Below are 16,123 nucleotides of genomic sequence, written 5' to 3'. Positions count from 1 at the left end.
CCATCAGCTGAAGCCAGACCTAAATCCCATCATCATCAGGACCATGGTCCAATCATCCTAAATGCGGCAGCAGGTTTACAAAAGACGGCCCAGCCAAAGTCCAGACCTCAACCTGTTTGAAATCTCGTGGGGAGACCTCTTCAGAATCAGGTTCCTGCAAACCTTGATGAACTGAAGCAATGATGTTGACAAGAGTGGATCAAAGCTCGCCCACAATGACAGGAAAGAGACAGATAAAGTCATACAAAAAATTAATACTTTGAGATAAAGCTGGTAAAGATGGACTTAAACGGTTTAAATCATGGGATGGGGGGTTGATTACTTTTTCTGAAACACCTTATGGCTTAGAACCTTGAATGGACCTGATTTTTGTTTTGTTTTTGTAAAAAAAAAAAAAAATGATGTATACATCATTACAAAAAAATTGTAATGATGTATAAAACCCTGGAACTGAAGAGGATTGACTTTCTTTTTATCTTAAGAGTACAGGGAAACAAGGAACTACTAAAACACGAGTTAAGCTGTGCTTGAAAGCCAACAACAGAACAAAAACCTCGGTTACAATTAAGCTGCAAGTGCAATTTTGTGTCTGCATGCATATTTCCTCACACACACACACACACACACACACACACACACACACACACACACACACTGTGCCGGGTCAGAGGGACAGCGGTAGCTCAGAGCCAGCTGTGACCTGCCGGTCCAGGTGCTCAGGAAAACCGCTGTTAACGGCCACGATTGATGATCTAATCAAACTGTCACCACGGCGACTTGCTGCAAGGGGAGGAGCGGCTGTGGAGCTGTCGGTGCGTGTGTGAGTGTATGCGCAGGGAGAGAGAAGGAGAGCAGGTGGGGTACAGGGGAGACGTTCAGGAGACCTTGTGCATGCTTACCGTTGGTCCAAATTGAGAGTGACAGTCTCAATAGTGAAAAGGCCTCTTTTTCCCCCCCCTCTCTAAGTAATGGAGGAAACAAGTCCAGCGTTCTTCCGGAGGATGTCACATAATCAAGGGAGACGCCCCTCCCAAACATGCCGCCTCTCCATCGTCTCGCCAAACGCAATGGCGTGCCCGCCTCTGCCTTTAATAATACTGTAGATCAGACCGAGGAAAGCAGGCCTGGAGACCACCGACATCAGGGGGTGATGTGGCACACTCTCACTCCTTACCTGGTAAAGGTGTCGGCCAGCTTCACACATCTATGCAGGACTTTAAAAATCCTCAGGTTAATCAAACCTCTCTCTTCCTGTTCTATTAACAACAAATCCTTTTACACTAAGACGTAGTCCTAATTTAGTTGAAGACTTCTTGGAATCCACTACAGTCTCCTCCGGACTGTCCTGCTAATGGCCCCCAGAGCTCTAAACTGCAGAGGGCTATATTCTTTGGTTTCAGCCTGAAAGCATCAAACCTACTGGATTCATGGATTCTCATAAAGTGCACCAGGTGATCCAATGAAAAAACAAGAGCAAAGGTGAACATATGCTAAAGTAGAGGAGGGGTTTGATTCCCCCTGTTTGGACACAGAAAACAGGTTTTCATGCTGAGTCACTTTCCTGTGTCAGATTTTACATGTCTTGTAGAATAAAGGCATTTTCTGTGTCCTACTCTGAATTGTTAGTTGTTTAATAGCATCTACAGCCAGAGATTAAGGAAATGCTAATTATTTGTATTATGAACTTATTGGGACGCATGTAAAAGATGTGTAAAGTTTAAAATGATTTCGTCTATCTCACTTCAAACTCAATAAAGGTGAAATCTAAGCTACAGTTTGAGTTTTTTAGAACAAATATTTCTGCTATCATCACATTAATTTTTATTAAATAAACGGAAGTTTTTTTTTCCTGTGATATAAGCATAAGACGGGTCCTCTTCTATGAGACTCTTCAAAGTAGGAAAAACAAGAGAACATGCCAACCAGTTAAGCAGATCCGTGTTCATCTTCATCAATAAGAAGACAATGACAATAAAAAACAAAATTAACGAGCCAAATTCAACAGTCAGTGCAATAATTCTAAAGTCCAAAACAACTGGAACTGTGACAAAACGAGGTTGGATGAGGACCCAAGTTCATTTTACTCACAGTGAGGAAAATGGTAAGAAAATGGTAACGTTTGCTTAACTTCACTGGGACTTTGGTCAGCTGAGACTAATAGTGAGCTTTTTGGCAACAAAGATTCTAAGTGGATCTGATGTAACACAAAGACGAACGTTGTAGTGATTGATGCCCCCCGTTAGTTACGGTGGATGACGTGTGATATCGTGGGCCTGTTTCGCTGGCATGTCCGAGGGAATCTTCATAGAGCGCACGACAATCTGAAGTCCTTTAATACCAGGACATTAAAAAATGTCTCTTAGCCTTTGCCAACTGAGAATGGGTCAGAACCGGGACCTATCATGGGATAAAGATCCTAATTACATTATTTTGTATAACAAAAACAGTGTTGTTACATATCTTACATAATAGCATCGCTGCGTCCCAGCAAGCTGCAGTTCACCTATGCATAAAATGAATTAAGTTGTTCCGTATTTAGCTGCAAAGAGAAAAGTTCAGGAAGTTGACCAACTTAATAGCAGCCTTGTTGATGGCTGCCTGTTCTGCGTGCGTGTTAATCACCTTCCCCAGGATACATCCAGGACTGCCGCTCGCCCGTCCAGCTCGCATTAATTTAATCGCTGCTCAGCTAATTCATTGATTAATTGGTTCATTAGTGATGCCTGGCAACATCCATTTCTGCAATGACAGTCTGATGTTTCAATTGGGAAGAGAAAAAAAAAAAAAAAAGAGAAGCGGGCTGGCAGCGGCCCAGTTGTTCCGCCGTCCCTCTGTGCATAATGTCCGACTTCTGTCAACAGTTAAGCCGCGCAACTGTGTCACAGAATAACTGCCTGCTTTTGTGCCACGGGATGTGAAATGAATACGAAGGTGAAGTGTGCACATTCGCCTTTGTGCTCTGCTTGAGTAATGTCAGCTGGGCTTCAGCCGGGAGTGAGATCATACTCAGGGAAAGAAAAAAAAAGAAGAAGAAGAAGAAGAAGAAAAAGGCTTCAAAAGCTGGAGGGACTGTTGAAACTGCACTGCCCAGATGAGGTAGAAGATGAACAACCGCTGCTAGTGTATTCCACGAGTCAAGGTCACATTGCTCCGACGTGAAAAGTGGCTTCTGACTGTGGGACGAGCTGTCAGCCGCTGACCAGCGTCACTGTTAGTAATAGGAGCTGATAGGACCCCGGATCACCCTGCAACAAGGAGGAATAATACGCAGCTCTCAAACGAGAGACGGCGTGATATCACAGGCCAATTGAGATGCCTAGGATTATGACCTCTGACCTCTACAGTAAGACACAGCCTCAGATTTATAATTGTCATTTTGCCACAGTCGTCTCCTTAAGGAAACCGCCACAGCGTTTAGGCGGACAAAAGCCCCGGCAGGAGTGAAGATTTTACCGCCAAGCGTTGTCAGTTTGCATAAAGCCAGCGTCCCTCTCTCAGACGCAGCCTTCCCACAAACACGCACGCCCTGTTCGCCGCCATATGCCCGTGACAAGTGCATAAAAATTGTTTCCCAAGCGTTCGCACGGGCCAACCCATAAAAACTTAATGCACCTAATTTTCCAGTAATCAAACTTTTATAGACTGCGGTGGCTTTTAAACTAACAAATTTTAATTATTGCTTAATCTTAACAGCAATATTAGCGCGATCCCTCATTTTGCAAGTGTTCACTCGCCATGAAATATTGAGCGGGGTAAACAGGGAGGCGCCGCCGCGACCGCTGGCTGGAGTTCAAACGAGCAGCCAGCAAACACAAAGGTGAGCTAGAGGTCTGAGGCCCTGCCAGGACCGAGCAGGGACAGCGGGGCCCGCGCCCACCTCCGCCAGACCCAGCCTGCTTAATATTTCAGGACGCAGAACGCTGACGGATGATTGTGTTTCAGTAATTCGATTCAAAAACGAAAAAAAAAAAACTCATTTATTATATAGATTAAATAAACACAGGGTGTTATATTTCAAGTGCTCCTGTTAATTTGGGTGATTGTGGCTTAGACAGCTATTAAAAAAACCTAAATTCAGAAAATTTTAATATTACTTAACAACAATAATTTTTAAACGCAGAAATGTTCTGTTAAGGCCAACACGGTACGGCTGAACTGACAGTTGTTCAGCAGAGATTAAGCTAAAACTCTCCAGTATTAGGTCGAGCTGCAACAAGTCAATGCCAAAGAACCTGAATGTTCACACAGCGCTGTATCCAAACATGGTCCCGGAAAGTTGAGTGGAAGGAAAAACTGGGGCAGAAAAGGTCTAGTGTACTATACAGATTTTCTGAAAAACAGGATTTAGGGTTTTCATTAGCTTCAAGTCACATCACCTAACCTGAGATAAATAAATGTATCACTCTGTGTGTAATACACGAGTTTCACTATTCTTCCTTTTTATGGAGTAACTTTTTTTGGCAGTAGGTTACCAACTATGTGCTTTTGAATGTAATTTTCTATAAAATATGAACGCACCATTGAAGAAAATGTATTAAATTTAGGGCAAAAATTAAAACATTTTGTTCTTTGATCTAAACAGATTTTTGATAGTCGGTATTATCAAAACATGCATATATGTAAACAGCTTTTATCATAATAGTTCGTGCTGCTGAACCAAAATCCAATTCTCTTAAAGGGGCTAAAGACATCCTGATTCGCTCCCTGCCGTTTCATGCTCTTATTGCTGCACTCACTTCCTCTCTTCTTGTCGCAGCCACACAGGATGTTCCTGACTGCTGCCCTTGGGTGGCTGAAAACTAGGCCTTTACCACCCAACGCCAAGCCAGGGAGACAAAGTGCTGACACCAGCAGATAAGAGAAGGAAGAAAGACAAAGATTAAAGCGCAGATTCATTATCAATAATTAAGCGAAAGGATTTATTATAATGAATTTGGAGTTGTCTTTATCTTCTCTTTATCTCCCCACCGTGCTACTAACATTTTTACTCCCCTCACACACACACACACACACACACGCGTATGCATGTAAGCCCCACTTGCCCACACGGCTTGCTGGTTTGTGTGTGACATGACCCCCGCCTGCTCCGCGTGGTCCATATTGCCGCCATGCTGGCTCCAGGCATGGCTCTTCCGCCCCTGCTCCCCCCGTCCAGCATGGACGATCTCGGCTCTTCGTGCCGAGGCAATATGGCCGCGCCGCCCTGCATGCTGGGACGCGGCTGCGAGCCCGGAGCCCGGAGCTGCAGAGCCAGATGCCTGCTCAGGCGAGATCGGCCCCTGGCTCAGCGGCACGATCGACCGCAGGTTCATATCAGTTCGGCCTTGAGCGCACATTAAATAGATGTGGTTCAGTTTAGGTTACAGCTAGAATTATGCTCACCCCTGGTGAAAATACGTTAAAATGATTGCCATATTTTACGTGTTCTAAATAACACATGCATCTAAAGCATTGCCATGCTTTTCTAGGAACGTTTGACTAGTAATCTAATAATTTTAGTTTCCCTGGGGTATGAACATGACGGGGGACAGAACCCTTTTCCTTTCAATCTCTGGCCTTTTGGCTTTTTCACCAGCAGGACCGTAAGGGTGGAAAAAAAAAATCTTAAAAGCTCACGGTTCAAGAACTGCCCACCAACTGGTTGCTGCTCTCTCCTACTGTCACAAATGGAAACATGCAGAGTTTCGCCACCACTCCTGCCCACTATTAAGTATGGTGGTAGATCTGTGATCCTTGGGGGCCTTTACTCTTCCAAAGGCCTTGGGAAGTGTCTTAAAATGCATGGCATGTTAACTCTCTAAAGAAAAAAAGAGGAGATATCAAATAAAAATCAGATGGCCTCTGGGGGGGAAATTGATAAAAGGATTGTAATTGGTCTTTTGCTAAGAGACTAATCAAAAACATACGGTTAAATCACCATGTACTAAATCAGTTCTTCACTGACCATCCCTGCCCTGAGGCCTGAACCGTAAACTGTAGAAACTTCTGGGCGGAGCTGAAGATACTCTGCAAGGTAGATTTGTCAAAGATCCCCCGCTCTGGCTCACGTTCTGTTCTATTTACAAAGCAAGTTAGATAAGATATTTTATGCAGGGGTAACCATAATTATACTAGAGATCATTCTGTAAAGCACAACATTTTTAGCAGGGGATTGTTTTTTCCCCAACTGAAGAAATTTACCCAAAATAAAGGTTTCTATGTGACTTTTAACGTGTAATAACTCAATAATTACTGGGTGGGGGTTCACAGACGGTTTCAATGTGAAAGCGGTCCTTGCTTGCGCACCTCTCACTGCAGCCTCATAAGCGTCCTCGTCTCCGTTCGGTGAGTCACCACACCTGCGCCGCGTGCATCATGGAAGCTATTTCTGGACGTGCGTTCATGCCTCTTTCACCTGCATTCCTGTTTTACTCCTTGAGATGTTAGCGCCAGCCTACGTAGCTCAGACACACCGATGTTGCTAGCGTTTAAAAAAAAAAAAAAAAGAAAAAAGGAAAGGAAATGTGCCCTTCATCGCAGTAAAAACTTTCCCCCCAGCTGTGCATACCATGCCCTGTGCTCCATCACCTACTTTAAACAAATATATCTTTTCTCCAGCCCGTCGGCACTCCACCTCCGAGAGTGACGAGTGTATTAGTTGAGGATGCTTATTATTACTAGCGTGAAAATGGCAGGCGTTTTAACAATTACCTATGAAAACAGCTATGCGAGACGGGTCAGTTGTGTTTTGGCGCCCTGTTTTTAAAGGCCTAATTACAAACAGTTGAGTCAAGGGCGCTGCTGTCAATCAGACTCCTAACCCATGGCCTTTACGGGGGGGGGGGGGGGGGGGTGTTTGATTAGGTGTCTGCAGAGCCCCATGAAGTCCAAAAGAGGATACCAGGTTCAGTAAGGTGGGAAGATACGCGGTCAAATAAAATTTGGCCTAAACAGCAAAACATGGGTGAGTCTAATCAGAATGTTACCAAAAACTAACATTGGTTTTAGAGACAAACTAATATCCTACATACACAGAGATATATTTCAAATATTTCTGTCAAGTTTGGTGTTTATGGCTTACAGCTGGTGAAAGCCTTAGAAATGTTCAATATTAATATCTACCGTGTTAAGTTTGTCCACTTAATATGCGGTTGGGTCTGGATTGAAATGAATTAGTGCAGCAGTGAAATGGAGGCGATGAGCCTGTAGTTCTGCTGAGGTGCTAGAGAAGCCAGGTTCGTTTAACAGTGGCCTCTCAGTTCAACTGCACCGTTGGATCTAGTGTCCTTCTTCTTCCTCTTTAGGCAACACTCCATAGCTTCTCTGGTCAGTTTCCGGTGTCGGCCCATTCAAGCACAGAGACATAACGGCCAGTAAAGCAGATGTTGGTGCTTTGGGCAGGAAAATCAGCATCTCAACAGAGGTAAGCAGGAAGTGCTCTTACATTTACTAGCAGAGGGCTGCGTTGACTGTGGACTCTAGAAAACACAGTGGACCAACACCAGCAGACGACAGGGCACACTCAACCATCACTGACTGAAATTCTTCCTCCTCAATCTGATTCTTGATTTCCAAATGCCAAATATACTTTCCTGTGACAAGAAGAGGGGATTATAAGATACCTGACAGCTGTAGCTCCTGAATGTGTCAGTGAGTGGCGGCTCTTGAAGCTCTGACTCTGAAGCCTTGTGAATCCCCCCCAAACTCTTCAATGGGCTTTCCTTCACAACCCTCTTGAGACTGGGGTTATTACGTTGCTTGTACCCCTTTGTCTTTCAGTTTTTCCTTCCACCAAACTTTCCATTAATATGCTTGGAAATGGCACACTACGAGCAGCCAGTTCCTTTGGCAATGACCTCTAGTGGGCTCCCTTCCTTTTCTTTTTTTTCTTTTTTTTAGTTTCTATGTAATACTCTAGATTTCCTACAACTAAAACTAAATTCTTGGTTTTCATTCCCTGTAAACCATAATCCCTGAAATTACCAGAAGTAAGCATGAAAAACATCAGCGTATAAAAATTAGTTTCTTTTTTTTTTTATTAAATTACTGAAGTCCAAAACACATTTCAATGATATTCAAATGTATCTGAGATTCACCTGTATATTAAACAAACATACTTGAAAGAGAAAATCAAGGTAAACAGCGCATGATGTAAAACGTCACTAGATTTAAGGTTTCAGCGACGACTTGACTGAAGTTCTTCTCATTATTCAATGCCGACTTCAAATGGCATCCATTTTTTCCATGTCCCTCCTGAGGGGCCGTCATTCTTTGTTGCACTAGTTAACACTGCACTTTTCAGGCTGATTGCTGTAACCTCCCTGTGTTCCAGCCCTCCTTTTATAATCAGGACGACTCTATTGTTCTCCAAGACGATCCAGCGTATTTGATGTGCAGCGCTCAATCAAAATGAAAGGCCACGAGAAAAAAAAACAAAAAAAACATAGATTGCAGCCTCAAACCCCACACGTGTTAACTGGAAAACACAAGATGGGATGCACGGAGGAAACGAGGACAGTTCAAACCACTTGTTATAATGATTTTGAGACAAAATTACAGTAGCGGCGTACACTCAAAACGAAGCCGGTTCTCGTAAACCTGCGAGGACACGTGCCCCCCCCCCCCCCACACACACACACACACACACACACACACAGATGCAGATAAAAGGACAAAGAGCCCTCATCTGTGCTCAGTGCCTGCAGTTAGGAGTGCTGGTGTGACTGAGACAAAGACCCAGTTGTGTCACTTTCCAACAGTTCAGCCCTACCTCTCTCTCCCTCTCCCTCACCCAGAACCTGTCAGGTAGTGGGTGTTTGGTGTCTAACCCTTCCTCCTTTTCGATTCGTCTTCCTTTTCTCCCCCTCCTCCTCTGGGGTTCCAGCAATGTAAGGGACTAATATTAGCTTTTTTATTCAAACAGATCTGGCCAGCGCCACCCACCAGTGTCCGCTCTTCATTAGTGCAAAGTGATCGTACGGAGAAGACGCCGTGTCCTAATTTTCCTACAGGTAGTTTTTCGCCGGCTTCTCATTGATAGATGGACTTTAAGAGGGAGGGAAAGTTTCTTGAGAGAATGCAGGTTAGCTTTACCGGAACATTGCGGTTTGTATAACCATTTTCTTGGTCTTTCCCCCCCCCCCTCATCAAACATTAAAAACTATTCAGTCGAAAAATACTTTGTTGATTAATCCCGAATGTTTTACAGTGACAGGTATAGGAAAACAGTAAAACAGAGCAGCATTCTGTTATTGTTTTCACGTTACAACCACAAATTTTACTTTCATCTAACAGGGTTTTATGCGACTGACTAAAAAACTATGAAACACAAAGAATTTGGGGGGAAACATTATTGTTTTCTAAAAAATATCCAGTCTTTTGCATCCTCTAACAGGTCTTCTTCCAGGACTGCTCTGTATTTAACTCCACCCATCTTCCCATCAACGGCGACTAGCTTCCCTGGGCCTACTGCAGAAAAAGCATCCCCACAGCATGATGCGGCCACCACCATGTGTCGCTGATGGGATCGTTTGTTTGGAGCGATGTGCGGAAAAAAAGGCTCCATGTAAGACGAAATACTACATTTTGTTCTAATCTTATAACCAGAGAACTTTCTGATTCTTGTTTCATTTCATTTTCATCATATCATTTATTTTCAAATCCTGACTAATTTGAGTCAAGGAGGAAAGAGCACAGCACCAGAGCGACTCACCAGCTCATTATACTAAACTAGGGAAGTCATCCTGTAAACCGACAACACAAACCACGAGGACTTAAAACTTTTAAAATCCACATTAGTCGGACTCCGTCTGCTTCTCAGATAGCTGTCTGAGATGTTTCGGTGTTTGTGGCCTAAGAAAGATTTGGCTAAGTGGAGCCTAGTGTAACCAGCAGGTAGTCAGGCCTTCCTCTCCTCCTATTCCTCCTCCTCCTCCTCCTCCTCTCTACCTTTGACTAACAGATCTCCCAAGTGTTCTAAAAATACCTGGTGAACAGGGCTGTAGAGATGGTGATGAAACTGCCTCTCTGACACTGTCCCACTGCAATCCATCTCTCCACCGCCTGCCAGCCAGCATATGTTTGCAATTGGCTCCCCCCAGCAACCCCCATTGCCTCTCAACTCCCCACCCCTCCGCAAACTGGTCCCCAGTTGCCTGTTCGGATACACCCCCTACACACTAACACACACACACACACACACACACACACACACACACACACACACACATAGGCGCGTGCACAATTCCCCATCCGCTTCCTCTCACTGTCTCTCCTTCTCCCTCAGCAAGCGTCCTAGTCTCCAGGTCTGGGCTTTCAAGACCGGTACGGTTATCAATCACAGAGCCGGCTCTGTCAAGTCGGCCCAAATCGCTCCTACACCTACACACACACAAACACACACACACACGGTTCCTCTCTTTCTCGGTTTCCTTTTCTTCTTCCTTTCATCCCCCCCTTCTCTCTCTCTCTGCCCGTCTCTTTTGTCATCCCATCCCTCCATCTCCCCTCTCTTCCCTTCTCACTCCTCCATCCTGCGTCCTCTGCCTCCACTCGTACACTTGCCCAAATTTGTTCCACTTAATAAGCCCTCCCCGATGACCTTGCACTAATTAAGCTGCACTGTGTTGGAAATATGATGGTTAATTAATGATGAGATAAATTCTGTCTGCAGGACTGTCAGAAAAATGATGACGCCGAGTTTTACAGGTTTAAATAGAACAAACCTTGTGGCTGTCCTTTCTCGGCGCGTGCATGAAGGAGACAGTGTGTGTGTGTGTGTGTGTGTGTTTGTGTGAGTGTGTGTTTGTGCGCGCGCATCGGCATGCATATCTGTGTGTGCAATAAAAGAAAAGTGGAGATTAAAACAGCGATCTTTGGATGGTCCTTTGCAGAAACGGTGGAGGACAGTTTGCATGCCATGATGACTTGTGGATTTGCAGCTCAGCACATGTGAGTGTCTCTTTTTCAAGAACCCTGATAAAATCAAACAGTTGAGGGGTGATCTTTGCCCTTTTTATGGAAAAAGCCATGAAATAGAAACCATGATGTGCTAAAAATACGGTTTCAAGTGCTTCAATCGTGAAGAAAATGCTAAACCTTAGTAATTACATCTGGTGTCTACATCTGTGGGGGGGAATTAGAAAGAGATGTGGTTAACCGAAGCATCTGCTGACTCACTGGTGAAATGCAGTCCAACAATGTTCAATCTTTACTGCTTGGCTGATAGAGGTCAGTGAAGACGGCGCTACTTGGAGGGAAACTGTTCAGTCGACCTTAAAAGATTTCCTTTTCTTCTTTATTTACCTTACGTCTAACTCTGAAACTGAATTGTAATTTTTCACTTTGAAATTTTCTGACACAGGAAAGAATGCTGGTGGGGAAGAGTGTGTGGCGTCGACTCGGGCCTGAGGAGTTGGCCAATCAAATCGTTTGCCTGGAACATTGTTGGAGACTGGCAAGAGGGATTGAAAAGCGAGAGCATGCAGCCACCTTATTTCTGGCGGTCTTGCTTGTAGGACAGCTTGTGGGTGTAAAACGCTGCTAAGACACAGACAGCTGCAGTTTGGCTAAACTTTTAGTCTGCGTCCATAATCACATGCTGATGGAAAGGTCCCTGTGAAGATTTGATTTACCTCATTTTCTTGTCTTGAAAGACAGATAACACTGCAAAAACGAATCTAAAACTAAGTAAAATGTTCTTGAAATTTGTGTTTTAGTCCTAGATTTGAGCAGGTGAATAATATTATCTGCCAATGGAATGAGTATTATGACCCCTAAAGTAAGATAAATAGACATCCTGCACTTGAAATAAGATGATGGAGACGAGATGTTCCTATTTTAAGTGCAAAAATCTTATTCCATTGGCAGATCATCTTATTTACCTGTTCAAATCAAGGACAGACACATTCATTTTAAGAAAATATTACTTATTTTTAGTTCCGTTTTTGCAGTGAAAGGTGTGGATAGGATTATCCGGTCAAAAGTGTAAAAGCTGACGTTCCCGCATGTTTTTATCAGTAAGAGTTTGTTTACATGTAGGAATGCTGGTCCAGAAGTCCCACACATGAAGCCATAGCAATAACCACAGTCTATCTGCTAAATTCCAAAATTTCAAAAATCTCTAGCATTGCCAGACGTCCAGCAGACGGTCTGGGATGATTCATAAAGCTGACTTCTTTATATTCGATTGTTTTAAACCTGTTCTGTCAAAAACAAAAGAGGGATTTCTGGCCTGTTTAACCTTACAGAGTAAAACGTCATCGTATTAATTGCAAATTTATATGTGGGAGCGGTAAAAGGGGGGAGTGTTTGTGCAGCCTGCAGAGAAATGAAGGTCACAGCATCCAAACCGTGGATGAAACCCACCTGCAGCAGTCGAGGATCTCCAGGATGTGTTCCCGTCTAATCCAGAGCAGCAGCTGACAGTAGGAATTTAGCCGATAAAGTCTGAAGGATTGAACGGCGTCTGGTCGGGCCGCTCACTGCTATATCTGAAGCCACTTGTCATGTCTAATACAGCGCGTTGTCAAAAGTATCAATTTCGGTTGTGGAGTAATGAATAAACGGGTCTGTTTCTATTTTAGCAGCTCGCTTGACAGATTGAGAGGTGTTTAACGTCTCATTTGGGCTTGTCAGTGTTCGGGGAGGGGTGGGGGTGGGGGGGGTGAGGGCTTCACAACTTCATCTGCTCATCGCATACACACGCAAACACACACATTCTGACAGCAGGACTCTGCGTCTGATAGACAGGGCCGAGCGAGGGAGGCATTCCACATCCACAGAAACCCCACACTCTCATCCACAGACAGAAATGGGAAACGCAACATCATTCATCCTTAATTCAAGAGGGAGAGCAGAGAGTAAGATGAGGGAGAGAGCGAGATAAAGTTTGACAGAAAGCAAAAAGCAAAAAAAAAAAAAAAAATTATGCAAGCAAGAGACGGAGACAGACAGCAGACAGCCATTTAACTCATTAGGGAATGAGAGGATTTCATGTTATATTTAGCTGGAAATTTAACTAGTGGGGAATTTGGGTTTGAAATCTTGCAGAGCTCCGCAGAGTTTGTTGCAGTCATCCTCCAACATTTTGAGGTAATTTCTTTACTATAGTCAGCCCCATGGAGAAACCGTTGTAATGCAGAAAACGTTTCACTGAATCCAACCGAGAAATATATTGAAACTCTTCGCATTCCCTTAAAAACAGGATACCAAGAGCATTTGGCGTAAATGAAGCGTGATTCTGAACGTGACTTATTAAGATGCAGTTGCGTGGGTTTGATTTACCTTTCTTTACGCTGACCGACTCCATGTTTTCCCAGCAGGTGGGTATTGAGGTGTTTCTTCATTACAAAGGCCCATCTATTAAAAAAAAAAAAAAAACAAGGAGAAAAAAAAAACAGAAATGCAGAAGCAGAGTTAACAACGTAATGTAATCAAACTTTACAGCAGGATCAAAGTCAGAGCCTTGTGATAAAAGACAACCACAAAAAAAAAACGTGTTCAGTAAGCACAGCATTCACCAAGGTCAAATATTCATAATGCAATTTCAACAAAAGTGATGCCTTTGAAATATACTAAATTTGAAAGAAAAAAAAAATTGTTTATTTGTTGAGAAGAAAATCCAATTTAACAAATAGCTAGCTAACTAGTTAACTTCTTCAGTTAAACTGATCATTCAGATTGTTTTATTTTAAAACAAAGGGGTTCCCGGAGCGACTCTGAGCAGTGAATATCTTATCTGCAGTAGACAACACTTGGATTGCTCTCACTTTGAACAAACAGCATTATAGATACCCTCAGATGGTGTCAAGATTATGACTATAAATCATCAAATCCAGATGTGGCAGAGGTGCAAAGGTTTATGACATAGTGTTTGAGTAGACAAACATAAAATCTTTCTGATTGGAGTTGATTTAGTGGAGCAAAAAATCAGCTTTGGAAGTCCTTACCATGCCTAGCCAATAGCGCGAGTCATTGGGAAATATTTATCCCAATCAGACATTTATATATATACTACAGGTAAGAAATGTACTCACCATAAAAGCTTTACTAAACTATAGTTATATAAAAAGGAAAACTTTGTACACAGCCAAAAACAACCCTATTTTAATTAAATTTAGCACATTCAGAGATTCAGAGCTTGAGTTTGTTGACTTAACTGACATCTTTTTGCTGTGTTGAGTGTGATTCCTGCCATCAATACATATAACCCACTAGCACACACACACACACACACACACACACACACACACACACACACAAGGATTCAAATGCACGTGTATCTACAGAACACACAATAGCGCACACGTAGTCAAAAGCCACCAGAGTAGCGTTGCTTGACAGTGACCACAACGTCCAGACAGCACCCTGGGTTTACGTGTCTCTGAAACAGCTTATGAAAACATAATGAACGGACGACAAGAATAACTACCCTGACATCCGAGCTGCTTCACCAGTGTTTTCATCCCCTGGCCTTTTCATTTAGCACCCATCACTTTCCATTATTGTGCCACGGAGAGACAATGACCACATCTGAGAACCCGGGGGACGGCGCAGAAGGAAACATGAAAGCGGGCGAGGGAGTCGAACCAGCAGCTGCGCGGCTGGCACTGTCACTGCAGAAGCTCAGTCCCTCCCCTTCCCTTCCCTTCCCTTCGTTCCTGGATGTCTTTAGTTTCTCTCCTTCCAAGTCGGCCGTTGTTCTATTTTCTGTCCGGCTTTTTGAAGCTTTCGCTCTCACTCAGTAGCGGTGCTTTGTGAAGCAAAAGCATAATTATTTCACCATTTATGTTGCCATGTCAGCCTCCTTCTCCCCCCAACATCATTGCACATGCACGCGCTCCAGCGTCCTCCGCAGCCCTGCAGTCCCGTCCGTCATCGAGGCCCCCGAGGCCGACTCTAACTAACACCATCATATAAATATTCAAACGTCTTCCACTGTTTTGCCTCATTATCATCACTCTAGATCTTCCCGATCCTCTCTAACTCAATCCATCCACCCATCCGCGGCGTTGCCTCGCAGTTAAACTTGGAGCAAGCGCCCAGCTGAACACTGTTTCAGACCGGCCAGATCAAAATGCTGGGCTTCTGTGGCCCGCCGACTGATGCCGTCGTCTATAAATAATTAGGCCGCATAATTAAGATATTCCTGGGCGGGGGCATAAAAGAAATAATCAATATATTTAAGGAGAAAATCGCAGCGTCGAGACGCTCGGCGCGCGCCTGTTTAAGTCGTCGTGTTTAGACATGAAGGGAAAAAAAGGGCTTGCAAACATTCCTGTTAATTATGTATTACAGCTGTCCTTCATAAACCTAATTACAGAGTGCTGAAAGGCAACGGGGCCAATTTGCATATGCGCATGAAAGACAAGACATATGCAAAATATGATTTTAATTAGCATTCTGTGATAGCGAGGGGTACAAATCAAACTGGCGTGTTGTGAGATTTTCATCTCTGCCTTTTTTTTTTGTTGTTGTTGTTTTTTTTTACTGGATTATTCTCAGAGTGGCACCAGTGCAAAATGGTTAATGCCCTGTGGAGCCACCTGGCACAGGCTGCTTTCCTACACACACACACACACACACACACACACACACACACACACACACACACGCACGGCAATGTCTGTTAACATTCGCAGACATGCGGGACAACACCGCGCACCACACTAAATAACCGTGCATAACCGGAAATAGGGAACGCACACAAAGGGCGATAACGCATCCACAATTAGCTCTTCACTGTGATTATCTAACACACACACACACACACACACACACACACACACACGGACACATAAGGGCAGAAAAATGGATATCCGTCCTCACGAAAAGAAACCCACAAGTACCCAATCTCTCATGCCCACAGTAACACAGAGAAGGATCCCGTCTCTAAATGTTAAGGGGCCACATCCATTTGTTTAAGGCAGTGTCTAATCAGCCCCCTGCCCACGGTGTGTGTGCATCCTCTGCCATCCAGGTCAAGGCCTCAGCTTGTCGTCCCGCTGCCTTGGGCTGCATCATCAGCCCCAACCATCAGCCTTGATGGTTATTGTAACAAAGGGATACTTTAACATGCCATTCATCCATATCAATTCGCTTCCCCCTCATGAATTGAACTAATAAGGCTGTGCCTCTGCCCTCC

The 16,123-nt window shown here is 43.9% G+C and overlaps 1 protein-coding gene across 1 annotated transcript in view; it reads right to left on the bottom strand.

Moving 5' to 3' along the window:
• The window catches only part of znf407 (zinc finger protein 407), a 207,679-nt gene that overhangs the window by 103,824 nt on the left and 87,732 nt on the right, over positions 1-16,123 (bottom strand). Inside the window, exon 5 of the mRNA XM_012872960.3 lies at positions 13,264-13,338. Within this exon, the coding sequence (XP_012728414.2) occupies positions 13,264-13,338 (75 nt within the window). The remainder of the gene's footprint in view (positions 1-13,263; positions 13,339-16,123) is intronic.

This window comes from Fundulus heteroclitus, chromosome 3 (genome assembly GCF_011125445.2).
Source record: "Fundulus heteroclitus isolate FHET01 chromosome 3, MU-UCD_Fhet_4.1, whole genome shotgun sequence".
Lineage (NCBI taxonomy): Eukaryota > Metazoa > Chordata > Actinopteri > Cyprinodontiformes > Fundulidae > Fundulus > Fundulus heteroclitus.
Note: the sequence above shows the minus strand (reverse complement) of the source record. Positions and strands in the feature narration are given on the sequence as shown.